Genomic DNA, 17405 nt, shown 5'->3' with positions numbered 1-17405 from the left:
TTAATGAGATTGGGCGTAAAACTATCATTTTCAGATAGTAATATATATGGTCCATGCATCGTCTCAGACCCATGTTCTTCTTAAATGAAGGGATTGCGTAAAATTAGGGTCTGACCAAAACTATTTGCTAGTTACTCCATTATCGACGACTAGACCTATGTGTTATTGATACACACATTATTAACATACACACATGACATTAAGGAGCAATCACTCATTAACAATGCGCAATGTAAGTAAGGGGGCCCGACCTGGCCAACTGAACTTTTCTTGGCCCTGCTTTCATGCAATCTCTTCAAGGCGTTTGACTGTTATTGTCATCTGTCACAGAAATCTACTGTGGTCGTCCCAAGATCAGAGACATGGTGAACGTGATGCTGATTGGTCGGTCCTATTTCTATGGTGACCACGTCATGTTCATGTGCCGGCCTGGCCTCACCCCAGCTAGGATACCACCCAGGTTGACGTGTGGAGAGACCGGTGATTGGGACGGCGAGATCGGGTGTTCAGGTAAACTGGTGCAGTAGTCCAAATAGAAAAACACACACCATATACCAGGAGGTGTTATAAGTTGTGGCAGGATCACTCGGGTACATGGGGTTTTATGTGTCTTGCGTCTCCCCCGGAGACGAGGGACACAAAATACAATATACCCCGAGTGATTCGTCTACAACAAGCTTATCTTAACGATATGTTTTAATATGACATTGTAAAAGAATTAACACAAATTCAAAATTGATAGAAAACAGCTCGTCGATTGAGCTGAGGTTATGTTTAGGCTGTGTCACGTGACTTTCGCTGACTCGGAAAAAGCGCGCGGCTGTTTGCTTCGAAGCGGGGTATAAAATATTTATTCTGCCTCTCAGAAAACCATGAGCAGGCTGTCTTGCTAATGGCAGGGTATAAGGGATTAATGCTCCTGCTCAGAAATTGATTTCCTTCCAAGGCGAGATACATTGTATTTTATCAAGATCACATGGACCAATCAGATCTCATCATTCTGACATGGAGGAATGATAAAGTATTTTATCAAGATCACGTGGCCCAATCAGATCTCATCATTCTGACATGGAGGTATGATAAGTGGAATTAGGGTGTGGCTATCTGGGTAGCCAGAATGCACAGTCGGGATTGAACAGTTTAGGACTTCAGTTGCGTTGCAGCAGGTTTAAAGAGGGAGAAATCCTGTTAAAAACCTCGTGGTTTCGGGGGTAGAATTGGTTCCTGGTATCCCATGAGAGTAAGAGCTAACTCAAGACAATCTGGTGATCAGGCTCCGTAACATCACGAAATATTGGCGTGGATCACTGGGTCATCTAGACCTGTTGTGAGGTTGATATTTGGCCCCAAGCCTTGAGCAAATGTCAGTAAAAATTCCCAAATTGGAATTAAATGTTACCCAATTCATGCTGTTATTGTTGTAGATAACCAAAACGGGCTCTAACATTATTTCATTGAGAAGATGTTAAGATTATGATGTTCTTTTCCAAATTTGCCTTCGAAGGGCACCAATGTTGGAGTCCTTGATAAATCCCTGACTGAACTCATATTAAGTTTAGTTTGTTAGACCCGGCCCACATTATAGTCTGGTCATTTGTTCCTTAGGTATCTGAGATTGAAAGGGGAAGCTTGGGTTTGTAAAACTAATGGTATTCAAATGGAATTATCTACTGCAGCTGACCCAGGTCTTAAGTAAGACGACGACGCCGTTGGCCCAGTCATCCAAGTTACGGAGTTGCGTTCCTTAGATGTGTCAGGATACTATGACCATGGTTCAAATCTCAGATATGCCCTGATAATGTTTCTAGGTTTGTCAGCACCATTCCTCCATATCAAACTGACAGGCTGTCACATAACTGAAATACTGTCGAAGCATTCATAAACTCCATCAACTTGCGCCTTAAGTTGGACCAGACTCGCAGGGACTACATAGTCTATCATACCAACCCTAAAACAAATATACCCAATAAAAACCCATGCAAGTCTATTACATTTGGCAAGTCTAGATTACTGCATTTAAGATATCTGAAAATGAAGAGTCTCTGGGTCCCTTTTTTTATTATATTTCATAACTATGATTTAACCACTGTTTTTATCTGTAAAATATGTTAATTCAAAGACTAGATGTTAGTCTACGGAACTACATCGCTATTGAAAGGGATTCTGAGATACAGAGGCCTCTGTAGTCTTCATCCCCATCATACTCAGTGTGCTGAATGACTGCAAAATACACATGATCTGATTAGATACTACTTTTTTGGGTGACCGCCTCCGTGGTCTTGTGGTAGAGCGTCCGCCCGGAGAGCGGAAGGTCCGGGGTTCGATCCCCGGCCGCGTCATACCAAAAGACGTTAAAAGATGGTACTTGTTGTTACCCTGTCTGGCGCTCGGCATTTAGGGGCTAAAACAAGGACTGGTGGGCTCAGAGGCAGTATAATGTGTCTGAGTGAGGTATTCATGTTAAAGTGCGGCATGGTATCTCAGTGGGCTAGCACTATAAATCGGCATCAGTCCGGACTAGTACAAGCAGCCATACACACACACGTGCATGCATGTCGCTATATAATTGCAATAATCTTGGACACGACGTTAAACCAAATTTCACCTTCACCTTCACCTTTATTTGGTTTTAGCTCAGTGCAAGTTTGAATGTCTTAATGGTGGACGATGCGTTGGCCTCAACAAGTGCAAATGCATGTCAGGATGGGGTGGCATCAGATGTCAAACAGGTACGGTCTCAAATATATGACAAGTGCAAGACCAGATTGTATTGTTCATGGTCTTTGTGTTTTTGGCATGTTCTGATACAGTTAATCTGTGTTGAGAAGTGTGTCTATTTTTAGCTCAGTATCCATTGAAGGTTATTGATGTGTGTCACCAAAACAAGGTCATGTCATAAGACCAAGGTCACATGAGGTAAAATACCCTCTTGAAATTATTTTATCCCCAACTTATCTTATAATATGCATCATCTAGTTTGGGATTTGGAAGATTGTCGGGATCAATCTAAGGTCACTGTTTAGCTAATTGAAAAACATGGTTATATCACTGTCAGTTTCAAAACACTGTTACCTCTACACACATGAGCTTTCTATTCAAGTTTATCGTAACACGTACTAGCACATCAAATTTGTGGTAGCGGTCAAAAGTGAAGTAGTTTACTGTGCAGAGTTGCCTCCCCTAGCTGTCATGATCTGCTAGTGGTGAGTTTAAATCCCGGAGTCTTGAGCTTGCAGACACTGCATTCTTTTATCATGAATCAGTGTGTACCAGACTGTGAAGTCTTGACACCATCCTTGATTGGGTTCACACGAGATCTGTGCTTCTGGGTTTCACCAAATGGTAATTGTCTCCAAAGTCATTTCTCAATCTCATTAAAATCAGATCTTTGTTCTCGCTGCAGCTAAACAAAGATCTGAGGACATCCCATTACGGGTCACGTCAGACCGACCTTTCACAAACTCCGACCGACCAATGGAATTACTGACAAGAAGTCGACATTAGCCAATCAGAAGGCAGCTTTCTCGTGCTTTACGCACTAATTTCAAATTGGCGACTACGCTTCGAAACATATTTTGACAAATTCTCGCTTAAAAATTTGAAACCTGAACAAAAGAACATTCTCGAATGGCTAATAGATGGTCTAGATTGTATAGATTCAGTCGTTAAGCCCGTAACTATCGTTCGGAATACCCCGTTTTAAAGTTTTCGAGGCTCCATGATTAGAAATCACATTCCGGCTGTCACTTTCATGATCTGGTAAGCGACGCTCTGATGAAAGATCGTTCTGACGTGACCCCTAATGGGATGTCCTCAGATCTTTGTTTAGCGGTAGCTAGACCTAAGATCTGATTTTAATGAGATTGAGTCATTTCTTCAACATTAATCCGGGTGATTTCACTCGGAACGGTACCACCCAGATTGGCGGAGTTTCATAGTATTTGATTCTGAATGAGATGAGATACGCACTGTCTGAAGACATGGTCTGGCAATGAGTACTGCTTGTCTTGGGGCGGTGGGGTAGCCTAGTGGTTACAGCGTTGGCTCATCTCCCCGAAGACCCAGGTTCGATTCCCCACATGGGTACAATTTGTGAAGCCCATTTTCCGGTGTCCCCCACCGTGATATTGCTGGAATATTGCCAAAAGCGGTGTTAAACCATACTCACTCACTCACTGCTTGTCTCCCCAGCGATCTGCATCCTGCCGTGTCTGAATGGCGGCACCTGCGCGGCTCCCTACAGGTGTGGCTGTCCACAAGGCTACGAGGGCACAAGATGTCATAGAGGTAACCATCTACACGGAGAACACCTTGTGGGGCTTCTACCCTCATGGCGCTGATCATTGCTAACAATATTAATCATTCACATTGAAATGCAGAATTATACTCTCATTTTTAAAATTCATCTCACATATTGTTATCGATGCAATAAACCAATCTGATAAGTACGCTAATGAGGTCATCTACCGGGAACTACTTTTAGGCTATCCATATCAATACTTGCCTACTTGCTCAAAAGTCTGTTGACTAGCCTTGGAATTCTGGAATTCTGTTCAGAAATTCTGTAGACAATCATGGCTGCAAATTATATTGCATTATATGATAAATTGGGTGGTTACTCAAACATTGTATTAATACAAGGTTTCTTATGCTACTTCTTTGAGTGAAATTTCATCTTTAGAAATGACATTATACAATACAGAAATGCCTACTTTGTGTTTTTGTATGGTAAATATCACATATTATGAAAAAAACATGTATTTTGCTAGCCAAATTTCGCTTAATACAATTTTTATTCCTGATATATGATATTTATGATATGAAAACCAACTGGGCTAACAATATATATTAATGCATCACTGAATCTCTTGTAACATCTAAAAGACACAAGCAGAAACAGATAAGGACATGTTGCATTACCAAATGAAATGATCAGCAGAAATGTTATGTCAACACTTTTGTTTCAGCAATCTGCTCCCAACCATGTCAGAATGGAGGCAGGTGTTTGTACCCGAATCGGTGCCAGTGCACATCAGGATTTTTACCACCATTTTGTGAGACGTAAGAGCACTATCATGACGTTACTTCATTGAAATCAAACAATCCATTGAATAGTATGACACTCCACCAATGAATGTATTGTTTTGTTACCCAGTGTTCCAGTGGGTCAGTATCTGTGGATTGTTAACTGCTTCTACCTAGATTTTAAAACTGTTTGTTCCTGCTGAGGAATTGTTTCTTGTAAGAGGCAACTAAATGGTCAGGCTTGGTGTGTTAGTTGATTTGCATACCCCGATCATATGTATTGTTGTCATAATATCAATCACTGGATTGTCTGGCCAGACAAGAATTTGTTCAGGGTGCTTTCAAATAGCAGGAATATTGTCAAGCCCAGCATTAAACAACAAACAAGTTGTATGCGGAGAACTGGTTACCGTACACCAAAATATTGTCAACTTCAGAAAAAAAATTGTAATCCTAACTCATAAGCAAGTAAAGTCGACATAGCAACCTAGCAGATTTGTCACTTTTGGGGCATACTTAATAAAATATCCTTGACCAAATTTAAATTTTAAAAACAGAAATAGCATAAAACAGATGATAAAAAAATCATAGTTGAAATTGTCCCTGAAACGAAAAGTTCCTCCATTGCGGAGATTCCCCTTCCTGGAGGTGGAGGTTAAAACGGGTTCCCTGTGTTTGATGCGCTGTTCAATTTCAATGCTCATGATACATTCGTGACCAACTCGTGTTTTTCCGGGACAAGCCGAATAGCGACTCGTGCCCCTTTTTGGCCATTTTTGCGACCGGGTTCCGTCTTAGCGCAAACGGGTATACCTAAAACAATTGTCAACTCGTTGCGTAATGGTTCATATATATTTCCAGATATATTTCTATATTTCAAAAGCACATCGGGATATGCGGAATTATACAGTATGATAGAACACATTTAACTGTGTCTTGGGTATATTTTTAGATGCAAGACATATGTAAAATCAAAACTTATTTCTGAGGGATTCTTTGACGAAGAACTTGAAATCATACGCGCATTCTGATCGTATTTTCGCACATAACATTCATCGACAGGGGGACGAGTCTTCTTGCAGGTTACGGAAAGGGGCGAGTGGTGACGAATGGCTCATGATGATCGGGCCGATACCCAGTCTGCATGCTTCTGCCTTGGGTTTTGTGATACATCGTCTTGTCTGCTCATTCATTTGATTTCCCTGTCCACCACTTATGTCACGTCAGTAACAACACTAAGATGCCTTCAGTTGTTTACTCAGGGGATTAATCCCTGACAGGCATTTATTGTGTGGAATAGGGAATAGGGCAGCTGGTGTTTTACTACCCAAAAAGGGTCTTTGTAATAAAACTCTAATTACCGATGTTTAATTGTTATCTTAATTATTCACAATGTCAAGATCAAGGGTCGTTTTACACATTCATCAAAGTATGCAATGTTTGTAGGATTAACAGAAATAGCAGGAAAAGTATATGTTATGACTAAGAATCACAAGATAGATAAATACGGCAAACGTAACAGCCAATGAAAACAGTTGTCACCACTGGGCTGGTAGCTTTTGGCCATGCCTCATGTAGGTTATTTTTTTAACCGGATTATGCAGGTTGTTATTGCATCACTTTCACTTGGACATTTAATACTTTCTATGAATATTATGAAATTTTTCTCACTGACTAAGGGGGTGGTCGGGTAGCCTAGTGGTTAAAGTGTTCGCTCGTCACGTGGAAGACCCTGGTTTGATTCCCGACCTGGGTACAATGTGTGAAGCCCATTTCTGGTGTCCCCAATATTGCTAAAAGCGGCGTAAAACGATGCTCACTCACTCTCATTGACTAAATGTATCTTGAAAAATAAAAATTTGCAAAAGAATCGCAATCAATGTTTTCACTTTACTTGACCTTTAAAGGGAAACTGCCTACAAAATGGTGAACTCAAGATGAAGATATAAATGTTCTGTAATATTTGTTGTTGTTTTTTCAGAAAAAGAATTGACAGAGTAAACAAAGGGTAATGGTCAGTGAGACTGGATATGTTGTACTGGACACAGGCGGACATGTCCAGTGAGCGATGCACTGGTCGCAGGCAGACATCTCCGTCAGGGATGTTGTAATGGACACAGGCCAGTCTATCCTAACTTTCTCCGGGAGATCTCTGAAGATTTCAACTAGCACTGTCTGTACATCATAACCCAAGACAATAAAATCCCAATAATCCCACGAGAAGTTGTTTGTTTTTCAAAATTACTACCTGTTTTCGTCTTTATAAAAAGGTTATTCATTATAATGAAGGTGTGTGAGGGGTGGGTGTCTTTTTCATAGTCCATAATTAGCTACATGTAAGAGTTGCCCCAACAATGGTATAAAATGCCTATCTCTATGAAGACCAAATATCAACTCGGGGGATAAACATTGTTAAACATTATGTGACAAACTCTTTAATGCATCAAATGGAGAAGTATTGATCTTAAAACATAAACATTACGATTATTGTCACACACAAGTATTTGGTGAGTATTTTTATCAGGTGCATGTGACCTGAAATCCAAATTGAGACCTCCCCTTGAAACTTGACTTGTGTTTGGAAAATAATGTTTAGCTTTGTAATTTCAAGTCTTTGTAAAGGCCTGAACAACTCATTATGAATTTGATCTCCACTGCAACTCCCCTAAAAACAGTTTTACATGATTTGTTAACCATTTCTCATCTATCTTTTTTCTGTGACCCACTAGTTGACCTGACCTGGAATAACACATCAGGTTTAGAAAAATATTATTTTCACGACACAAGCTCATAAAAAATGTATGATAAAAAAATTGATATCAATTCATTATAACCTTAGTCAAACGGTGCCTTGAATGCTATTGTACCCCACCATGGCTGGAGAAGTGCAAAAAGCAAAACTCCTACACTCAATGTTTACCAGTGTTGTCATGGTTGTAGTCTGGATTCATCGGTCAACACTGGTTGTCAGTATTCATATTAACTAATATTTTTAATTTTTACTTGTACTTATAAGCAATGATAATACATAATATTGGTGTTTGAACCACATTGTGTTTTCTACATAGGTGCAGGTGAAGTGTACGCCAGACTGCTTGATGTAGTAGACCCATAGGTAGATGTATCAGGGAGTGAAACTAGATTGACACAAGTGTTTCATGCAAAACATTAATTTTTTTCTCTTATTAGGCGTGTACATATACCTTGCTTACAACTTGATTTTGTGACTGAAAAATGACTCAAATGTATCTGCATGTTTCCAAATATAAATAAAAAGCCTGTACAAGTATTATGTCTTTCCTTGTGATTTGAAGAAGTTCTTGGCAAAGGACTTCCCATCCCCCCCATCACCAGTACAATGTGCTGCCTATATGTAAGGTGAGTGAGTGAGTGAGGTTTTACGCCACTTTTAGCAATATCCAGCACTATCACGGCGGGAGACACCAGAAATGGGCTTCACACATTGTACCCGTGTCGGGAATCGAACCCGGGTCTTTGGCGTGATGAGCAGACGCTTTAACCATTAGGCTACCTGACTGCTCATATGTAAGGTGAAATAGGGTTTAACATTGTGTTCAAGATCACTGCACTTACATACCGATGTGCATGCATGTGTGTGTCTGTGTACTAGTCCAGACTTTTGCCGGTTTTATGGTGCTAACCCACTGAGATACCGTGTCGCAGTTTAACATGAATACCCCACTCAGAAGCAATATAATGACTCCAAGCCGACCATCCTTGTTATAGCCCCTTAATGCTGAGGCAGGGTAACAACAAGTACCATCTTTTAACATCTTTTGGTATGATGCAGATCGAATTCCTGTCCCTCTCTTAATCCACTTGAACAGGTCGGCGGCCCATGTATGTTAGAGGGGCCCAGGGGCAGTCCTACAGCTTGTACAGAACTCAGGCTTCACTGTCAGCAGGAGCTGCATCACATCAACTGTTGAGATGTTGCTTTCCCACACTGCCTGCATCACTAAAACCTCCCAACACCATGCACACAACAACACTGTATTTATGCTGTTTTATTTGTTTTCTTTTTTTTTATTCAGTATTCTTGACATGGCGAGACATTCATTTTGTCCTCTTATGTTTGTTTGTTGTTTAATGCCAAACTCAGGTCCTTTTATGTGTGCTAATGTCATCCAGTATTCCATTCATCCAACATGCTCAAATTATCACATGCTCAACTCACCATGTGGCCCAGTCATCACTTGATCATTGTTGATAAATATCAGTGTGTGCTCAAGTCATCATGTGACCAGTCATCACTTGTTCAAGTCACCATGTGGCCTAGTCATCACTTGCTCAAGTCACCATGTGACTTTGCCATCACTTGTTCATCACTGTGTTGGCCAGTCATCATTTGTTCAAGTCACCATGTGGCCCAGTCATCACTTGTTCAAGTCACCATGTGGCCTAGTCATCATTTGTTCAAGTCACCATGTGGCCCAGTCATCACTTGTTCAAGTCACCATGTGACTTTGCCATCACTTGTTCATCACTGTGTTGGCCAGTCATCATTTGTTCAAGTCACCATGTGGCCCAGTCATCACTTGTTCAAGTCACCATGTGGCCTAGTCATCATTTGTTCAAGTCACCATGTGGCCCAGTCATCACTTGTTCAAGTCACCATGTGACCCAGTCATCACTTTCTCAAGTCACCACGTGGCCTAGCTGTGGCATATGCACAAGTCATCACCTGTTCATCACTGAGTTGGCCAGTCATCATTTGTTCAAGTCACCATGTGGCCCAGTCATCACTTGCTCAAGTCACCACATGGCCTAGCTGTGGCATATGCACAAGTCATCACATGTTCTGAGCACCATGTGTCACCACAAACCAAGCACCCCAGAAGTCCCAACCCCTTACACACAGGGAGGGGTGTGGCTGGTCTTCCTGCAGCTCCACTCCTTGGCTCCAACACATGGAGGATAAAGATAATACATGACAAGACTCAGGAGACCTGCTCACTGAGAGGGTGAGGCAGTTGCTGTTGCTGCTGTTGCTGGACTGCTTGGGCTTCCTCTACTTGGGCCCTGGTACAATAGTCCTTCAAACAAAACATGGTGGAATTTCATAAAAGTGTATCTTTCAAAAGGGCAATACTTTATCACCAATAGAACATTAGACAGGTTAAAAGGACCTCAAATGAAATCAGATCATTTTCCTAGTATTCACTGATGAACCGAGAGGATAGTACCACTAGATAACACTTGAGGTAAGGGCCAATTCGGTGTCCTTGAATGTTTTATTCAAAATTCAGCAAGCAACACTTGTTTATTTATGTAGCAAGTAATGATTACCCTGATTAATGACACAGACAAATCTCTGTATCACACATAGCATGACACAAAATGCCTAGATCAAAGCTGGCTATAGACATAAGACAATGCATAGCTCCTCAGTAATGCAGGGATTTGGGGGTACATTTACTGGACCCAGAAATATACTATCTCTGTACTGATTTTATGAAGCTTTCAGACCCATGAAGATCCAGGGTAGAATAGGTCTTCAGCAACCCATGCTTGTCATAAGAGGCGACTATGCTGGTCGTAAGTGGCGACTAACGGGATCGGGTAGTCAGGCTCACTGACTTGGTTGATGCATGTCATTGTATCCCAATTGCGTGGATCGATGCTCATGATATCAATCACTGGATTGTCTGGTCCAGACTCGATTATTTTACAGACCGCCGTCATATAGCTGGAATATTGCTGAGTGCGGCGTTAAACAACAAACTAACAAACAAACTAAACATGGATACCCCACTCAGAGACAATGTACTGACTTTGAGATGACCAGTCCTTGTTTCATCCCCTTAATGCCGAGCGCCAGGCAGGTAACCACAAGTACCATCTCTTACTGTCTTTTGGTATGACGCTGCTGGGGACTGAACCACCGACCTTCCACACTTCAACAGACACTCTATCCACAACACCACTTGACCATAAGGTTCTAGTACCTGTAGGAAGACCAGCGCCAGATTGGAGAGCTGCTTGTTAAAGGATCTGGAGAATCTCAGCATACACTCCACCACAGGCAGGGCTGTGATCTCTGGAAGAACAAGGTGGTTCCCAAGTCTATATGCAACATGAGTCTGAAGATGTTGTCTGAATGTTGGAACAGCCAGCTGTAAAACCAGTACCAAATACATACAGCTAAAAATAGAAAATGTTTCTTGGGCATCGGCACATCACTTTAAATCCTGGGCATCAGTCATTTTAATTGCAAATCAAAAATATTTTCCCAATTTCCTGTCATATGAAGCTTACTCTGGTATCCATAAACAAGATTTGTTTGTTTGTTTGTTGTTTTATGCCGCACTCAGCAATATTCCAGCTATATGATGGCGGTCTGTAAATAATCGAATCTGGACATGACAATCCAGTGATTGACGTCATGAGCATCGATCCACAAAATTGGGATCCATGACATGCTTCAACCAAGTCAGCGAGTCTGACCACCCGATCCCATTAGTCGCCTCTTAGGACAAGCAAAGTCACCTTTTACAGCAAGCATGGGTTGCTGAAGACCTATTCTAACCCGGATATTCATGGGTCCATAAGCAAGATGTACAAGCGACATTGTATGTGAGGGTCAAGTGTGCCTAGTTTTGTTTGTTGGTATCCTTGGGGGGGGGAGATACAAGTTGTTCCTCCTGCATCACTGTTGTTTTCAATAGAATATAAACATTTCCAACCGTTCTCTTCCTTGTTTAGAAAACTGAACCAGAGAAACATATAATTTGTTATGCAGCCTAAAAGGTTTTTTGTTTTGCTGTTTGTCCTGGTAGATCGCACTGGCCTGTGAACTGCCAGCAGAGCAGTGATTAAAGCCATCTTGGTGCAAAGACTGGCTATCAACTGAGAGTGATCCAACAAGTCACCTCTCACGTCAAGCATAGGTTACTCAGGACCTATTGTAACCAAGAATCACCACCAAGAATACAATATTAGAGATTCCAATGTAGGGACCACACACAAAATTTCAGCTCTGTAAATGGTCATGGAAAGCAGAGTGGTTTATGAGATGTCTCTGAAGTAAAAACAAGATGGAGTTGAATATGAGGCCAACTTGGTGATGCTGGTGAACTTCAAACCACTGGCGCTTTAAACAATGGTCCCCTGCTTGGGTCACTACAGATTGGTTTCAAATGGTGGATGGGGGAGTGATAGGTTCAAACACTGTGAACATCCTCCCTTGATCCACTGCTAGAGTGCATCTGTGGGGTGTACATAGTAGACTGCAATGTTACAGCATCGTGCAAAGTAAGCAGACCTTGCCCAGGCAAATCAGTGGTCACTAAGTGAACCAAAATCTGTGCCACTGAACACGGTTTCAGAGATAAGATCTTCCATGGTACTCCGCCACACAAGTACTCATACCAAGTGACCATCAATACCTGCTAACCTCTATCATAAGAACCCCTTATAACAATCATAGCCACGCCCCATATAGGTTATTTTTTTAACCGGATTATGCAGCTTGTTATTGCATCACTTTCACTTGGACATTTAATACTTTCTATGAATATTATGAAATTTTTCTCACTGACTAAGGGGTTGGTCGGGTAGCCTAGTGGTTAAAGCGTTTGCTCGTCACGGCGAAGACCCTGGTTCGATTCCCGACATGGGTACAATGTGTGAAGCCCATTTCTGGTGTCCCGCACTGTGATATTGCTGGAATGTTGCTAAAAGCGGCGTAAAACCATACTCACTCATAGTGCACCAGGCATACAATACTGAACAAAAAAGTAAGGGAACATGAATTTTTGGGAGGATATATTTTTTGTAATGAAGAGTCAGCACACAATTTCAAAAAAATATTGCCCAAAAAATTCATATTTCCTATATCTTTTTGCTCAGTATATACGGTGAACAGGTTCAAAGATAAACATGTAATGTTAAATAGGTGATAATCTTGTTTTACTCCAAACTTGTTATGTAAAATAGATGATAATCATGTTTTACTCCAAACTTGTAATGTTAAATAGATGATAATGATATTGGCTTCTTTGTAGATTAACCATGGTAACATAGTGAGCAGTTATTTTCCTTGGAGTGTGTAAGATGGGTAAACTGCCACTTAGAACAGTATTCCAGCTATATCACGGTGAGCCAGCTTGATCTGGGACTAGGGAGGAAAGCCTGAAGAGATGCAAAGACACCACTTGGGTGAAACCAATGAGCCTTAGCATGATGTTGAAGAAACATAATCGGGCAAACCGTCATTCGAACCACGATCATACGTTTCTTGTGTGCCCAAGGGATGCAACCCTGCACAGCAAATTGTGGCGCCTTAGACGACTGGCCCACTGTGCCACCAATTCTCCTTGGAGGAAATATCTAGATATACTCTGTAACCATGGTAACCAGAAAATAGATGAACATGACTGCACCTTGCTTCGATTCATTGGTGACAAGATACATCAGTGTTGTGATAGCTGACAGCACGGTCTCCTCTACTGGGCTGCAGAAATATGAGAACAAATAAAGTGATTCATCATCAGATATGCTTAAAATGTATCTTAACCTGAAAATAGCTGTCTGCATGAAATATTCAAAATATACATGATGTCCATACATTCTGTGCTAATTAACAGCATACCGTCCTTAAAACATAGGTACAATTGCATTTATAACAAACGTGTGAAGGAAACTATAATGACATGTTAATAGAGACATGCAATCTATATTATCATTGCCCCAACTCACCTAGACAAACAGTTGATGACAAGCGCCACCCCACCATTCTGAAGAATATATTCCTTGTTCAGCTTGTCTATGAGGAATGAAGAAAATATCACATTAGAGGACCGTTTTATTTTAAAATCTCAAGGTTAGTTGGTTGATTTGTTGTTTTACGCCGCACTCAGCGATATTCCAGCTATATGACGGTGGTCTGTAGGTAATTGAGTCTGGACCAGACAATCCAGTGATTGATATCATTAGCATTGATCCACGCAATTGGGATCGATGATATGCTTCAACCAAGTCAGTGAGCCTGATCACCCGATCCCGTTAGTCGCCTCTTACAACAAGCAAAGTCGCCTTTTACGGCAAGCATGGGTTGCTGAAGACCTATTCTAACACGGATCTTCACGGGTCGAAATCTCAAGGAACTTTCTAATGTTTATCATGTATATAACATACATTTGAACATTAAACTTCAAAATACTGAAGCCTATGCGTTATTTCATCCCTGTCATCTGACAGACATCTCGCATGTACATGATGTATGTCATGTGGTTCAATCCCCGGCCGTGTCATACCAAAAGACTTAAAAGATGGTACTTGTTGTTACCTAGCCTGGCATCTGGCATTCAGGGGACTAAAACAAGGACTGGTCGGCTTGGAGCCAGTATACTGTGTCGGAATGAGGTATTCATGTTAAACTGCAGCAAGGTTTTTCAGTGGACTAACACTATGAAGAAAATAGGCATTAGTCCAGACAAGTACAAGCACCCACACCCACAAGATCGCTATAAACAATAAATACAAGTGCAATGATGCTGAAAGTGACGTTCAACACCATATCTCCTCACCACGCCTGTCGTTCTAACTACCACACAAGTGTGTACATCAGTACTTACCTAGCACACAGTTACACAAACCACCGACCCCAAACTCTACCAGCTTCTCATCCGATTCATCCAGTGCATCTGGCAAATAATCAAATACGGCAGTGTAAAGCAAATACTGACAGTATCAAGATGAAAAATTGGACTTAATGTTGCTTTAAAACAGTATTCCAGTTATATCTTGATGTGTCAACTTAATCATGTTAATGTGGGAGGAATGCCTAAGAGATGCAAATCTCAGAAACATGTTCCAGGGTTTCAATCATCTCGTACCGTAAGAGGCGACTAGCGGAATCATGTGGTCAGGCTTGCTGACTTGGTTGATGCATGTCATCGTATCTCAATTGTGTAGATCGATGCTCATGATGTCAAGCACTGGATTGTGTGGTCTAGACTTGATTATTTACAGACCGGATTATAGCTGGAATATAGCTGAGTGCAGCGTTAAACAACAAACTAACAATCATCAAGTTTGATCTTTGGAAGAAAACACTAATGTTTTCATCAGCATCAAAATTGTACCCATCATGTTTGCTGCCTTGATCCTTCTTTTAGGTGAGCTAAAATGAATATAACGAATTCTCTTGCATTAACTAAACGAATCTTAACTGCATGATTGTGGCTCATGAAATGTGTGGTATGATTTCCAGTTGAGTAAAATTACAAATAGATTGACTGCTTTGTGATAAAAAATCTCTGCTAAGGGAGTTCATCATCAGTCATGAGTCTTACCCAGAAACAGGTCCAGTACGTTCAGCTTCCTGAAGTAGTCATAATTAATTGGGTCGTATGCAAAGTTAGCAAGGTTGGCCAGTACTTGACATTTAGCTTCTGGAAAGAAAGAGAATTCTATCATAAATTTATTTGTATGCAATTTGTACAGCATTGTTATATATATCCATCTGTAAGATTTCTTTGATCTTGGTCTTTAAGCATTTATATATTCATTTACTTTGTAAAATCCTGCCTAAAAGACAAAAGCATTCTTAGCATGAACATAGAGACATCCCCAACGAGTTCCATATACAGGAGCCCAAAATAAAGGTCTGGACTAGCAAGGTTTTAGTGTATATTGTCAACTGTTGTTACACTGAAATTCTATACTGTTAAATTTAATGTGAGATTAAGAACATCCAACTGTACACATATACCGTATTCGACGTAATGACGCCCCGCTCTAATAAGCGTCCACGGTAACATTTGCTAATATATTGGCTGGTGAACAATCCCAATTAGCATGATTAGCACCCCTTCCAATTGATCAATGTACACAAGACTTATTTATTCGCGTATAATACGCACACATGTGTTATGTGCACCCTTAATTATGGGAAATTACATTCTGGAAAAATATATCTGTCGTACATTAACCTTTTTTTCACCAAGATAATATTCTAATAAGAGCCCCCTATATCTAATTTTGAGAGCGCCCTGGGCGCTTATTATGTCAAATACGGTACATATATGGTCATTCAGAAGCATCATGCAGTCCAGCCAAGAGCTGCAATGGGGTCTGAATGTCAAGACATAGACTAATGCTTAAATATAGAATTTTGAAAGAAACAAATAACTGAGCAGCAGCCCTAAGTTGGGAGTTGGGATATACTTTGGAAAATCTAGACTTGCTTCATTTAGGACTTTTGCATTACAGAAAGGAGTGGGGGGAAGGGAAAATAATATGGTTCAGGGACTGTGAGACAGATTAGTCAAGAAATGACCATGATGACCATCAATACAAGATGCTTCGACGGACAGAGACAATGGGTAATGGGCTTGTTATTGGACGTCACATTACAATTTCCTCAACTGCATCATCAACATGATCAATGCTGTCATTATCACAAATATCCTGTATTACTATTATGATATTTTGATTACAAACACAACAGACCCATGAAGATCCAGGGTAGAATAGGTCTTCAACAACCCATATGCTAGCCGTAAGAGGTGACTATGCGTGTCGTAAGAGGTGACTAATGGGATCAGGTGGTCATGCAAGCTCAATGACTTGGTTAGATTGATGCATGTCATCGTATCCCAATTGCATGGATCAATGCTCATGATGTCAATCACTGGATTGTCTGGTCCAGACTTTACAGAACATTTGTTATATAACTGGAATAGTGCTGTGTTAAACACCAAACAATAAACTATCACAACTTCCAACAATATACCTGGTAGACAATTTTATGATATGCTTTTATCATGTTTAGTATGTCTGTAACAAAACATAATTATTTTTTCCTTGGCTAAGGTTTGTTTGTCGTACACATGGTAAATTAAAGTTAAATTATCTGCCGATTTCAGAAAGATATACTGTGATCGTGGTGATACTATTTTGCTGTGTCTAAACATGGTAAAAGGATTGTATTTAGTTGGGTTAGACAAACAGTTGGGTGATTAGACATCGTAGTTTCGAGGTATACTCCTACAGTCTTATACTGTATCAGATTTAATAACGCAATTTCGTTTCTGTTTAAAGTTACACCCATAAATGTTTTGGTGCGCGAAAAACGGGGACCTCGTGATCTCCCTTTCCTGCGATTGTTGCAGGTTGTCTTGATCTTTTCGTTGCTATCTAACCTTGATCATCGATGTCCTGGTATTCTGTAACCAGCGACTGCAAGTAACTGAATCTGCCGATGCCATACGGACCCGTCTTCTTGTCCAGATATTCTTGAGAGCTGAACATTGTTTACACTTGATTCTAAGGACTAGAAGTTTTGCCCCTTAGCGGATCCGTTAATTTCTTGTAATAGACAGGACCCAGTCAATTCCTCCGAAACGTCTTAT

The 17405-nt window shown here is 40.8% G+C and overlaps 2 protein-coding genes across 2 annotated transcripts in view; one reads left to right on the top strand and one right to left on the bottom strand.

Annotated features, from left to right (window-relative positions):
• The window catches only part of LOC124135594 (sushi, von Willebrand factor type A, EGF and pentraxin domain-containing protein 1-like), a 73991-nt gene extending 65677 nt beyond the window's left edge, over positions 1 to 8314 (top strand). Inside the window, exons 32-36 of the mRNA XM_048399672.1 lie at positions 331 to 510; positions 2634 to 2729; positions 4192 to 4287; positions 4968 to 5061; positions 7007 to 8314. Coding sequence (XP_048255629.1) covers positions 331 to 510; positions 2634 to 2729; positions 4192 to 4287; positions 4968 to 5061; positions 7007 to 7037 — 497 coding nt within the window. The 3' untranslated portion in view covers positions 7038 to 8314. The remainder of the gene's footprint in view (positions 1 to 330; positions 511 to 2633; positions 2730 to 4191; positions 4288 to 4967; positions 5062 to 7006) is intronic.
• A 726-nt stretch (positions 8315 to 9040) lies between these two features.
• Positions 9041 to 17350, bottom strand: LOC124135593 (armadillo repeat-containing protein 7-like). Its single transcript, XM_046500975.2, has 7 exons — positions 17196 to 17350; positions 15345 to 15443; positions 14625 to 14693; positions 13747 to 13813; positions 13431 to 13501; positions 10995 to 11086; positions 9041 to 10082 (listed from the first exon to the last, which is right to left on the bottom strand). Exons 1-7 carry the CDS (start codon positions 17302 to 17304, stop codon positions 9987 to 9989), a joined length of 603 nt encoding a protein of 200 aa, XP_046356931.1. The 5' UTR covers positions 17305 to 17350; the 3' UTR covers positions 9041 to 9986.
• Between the last annotated feature and the right edge of the window lie 55 nt (positions 17351 to 17405).

This window comes from Haliotis rufescens, unplaced genomic scaffold (assembly GCF_023055435.1).
Source record: "Haliotis rufescens isolate VD_foot unplaced genomic scaffold, xgHalRufe1.0.p SCAF_2, whole genome shotgun sequence".
Lineage (NCBI taxonomy): Eukaryota > Metazoa > Mollusca > Gastropoda > Lepetellida > Haliotidae > Haliotis > Haliotis rufescens.
Note: the sequence above shows the minus strand (reverse complement) of the source record. Positions and strands in the feature narration are given on the sequence as shown.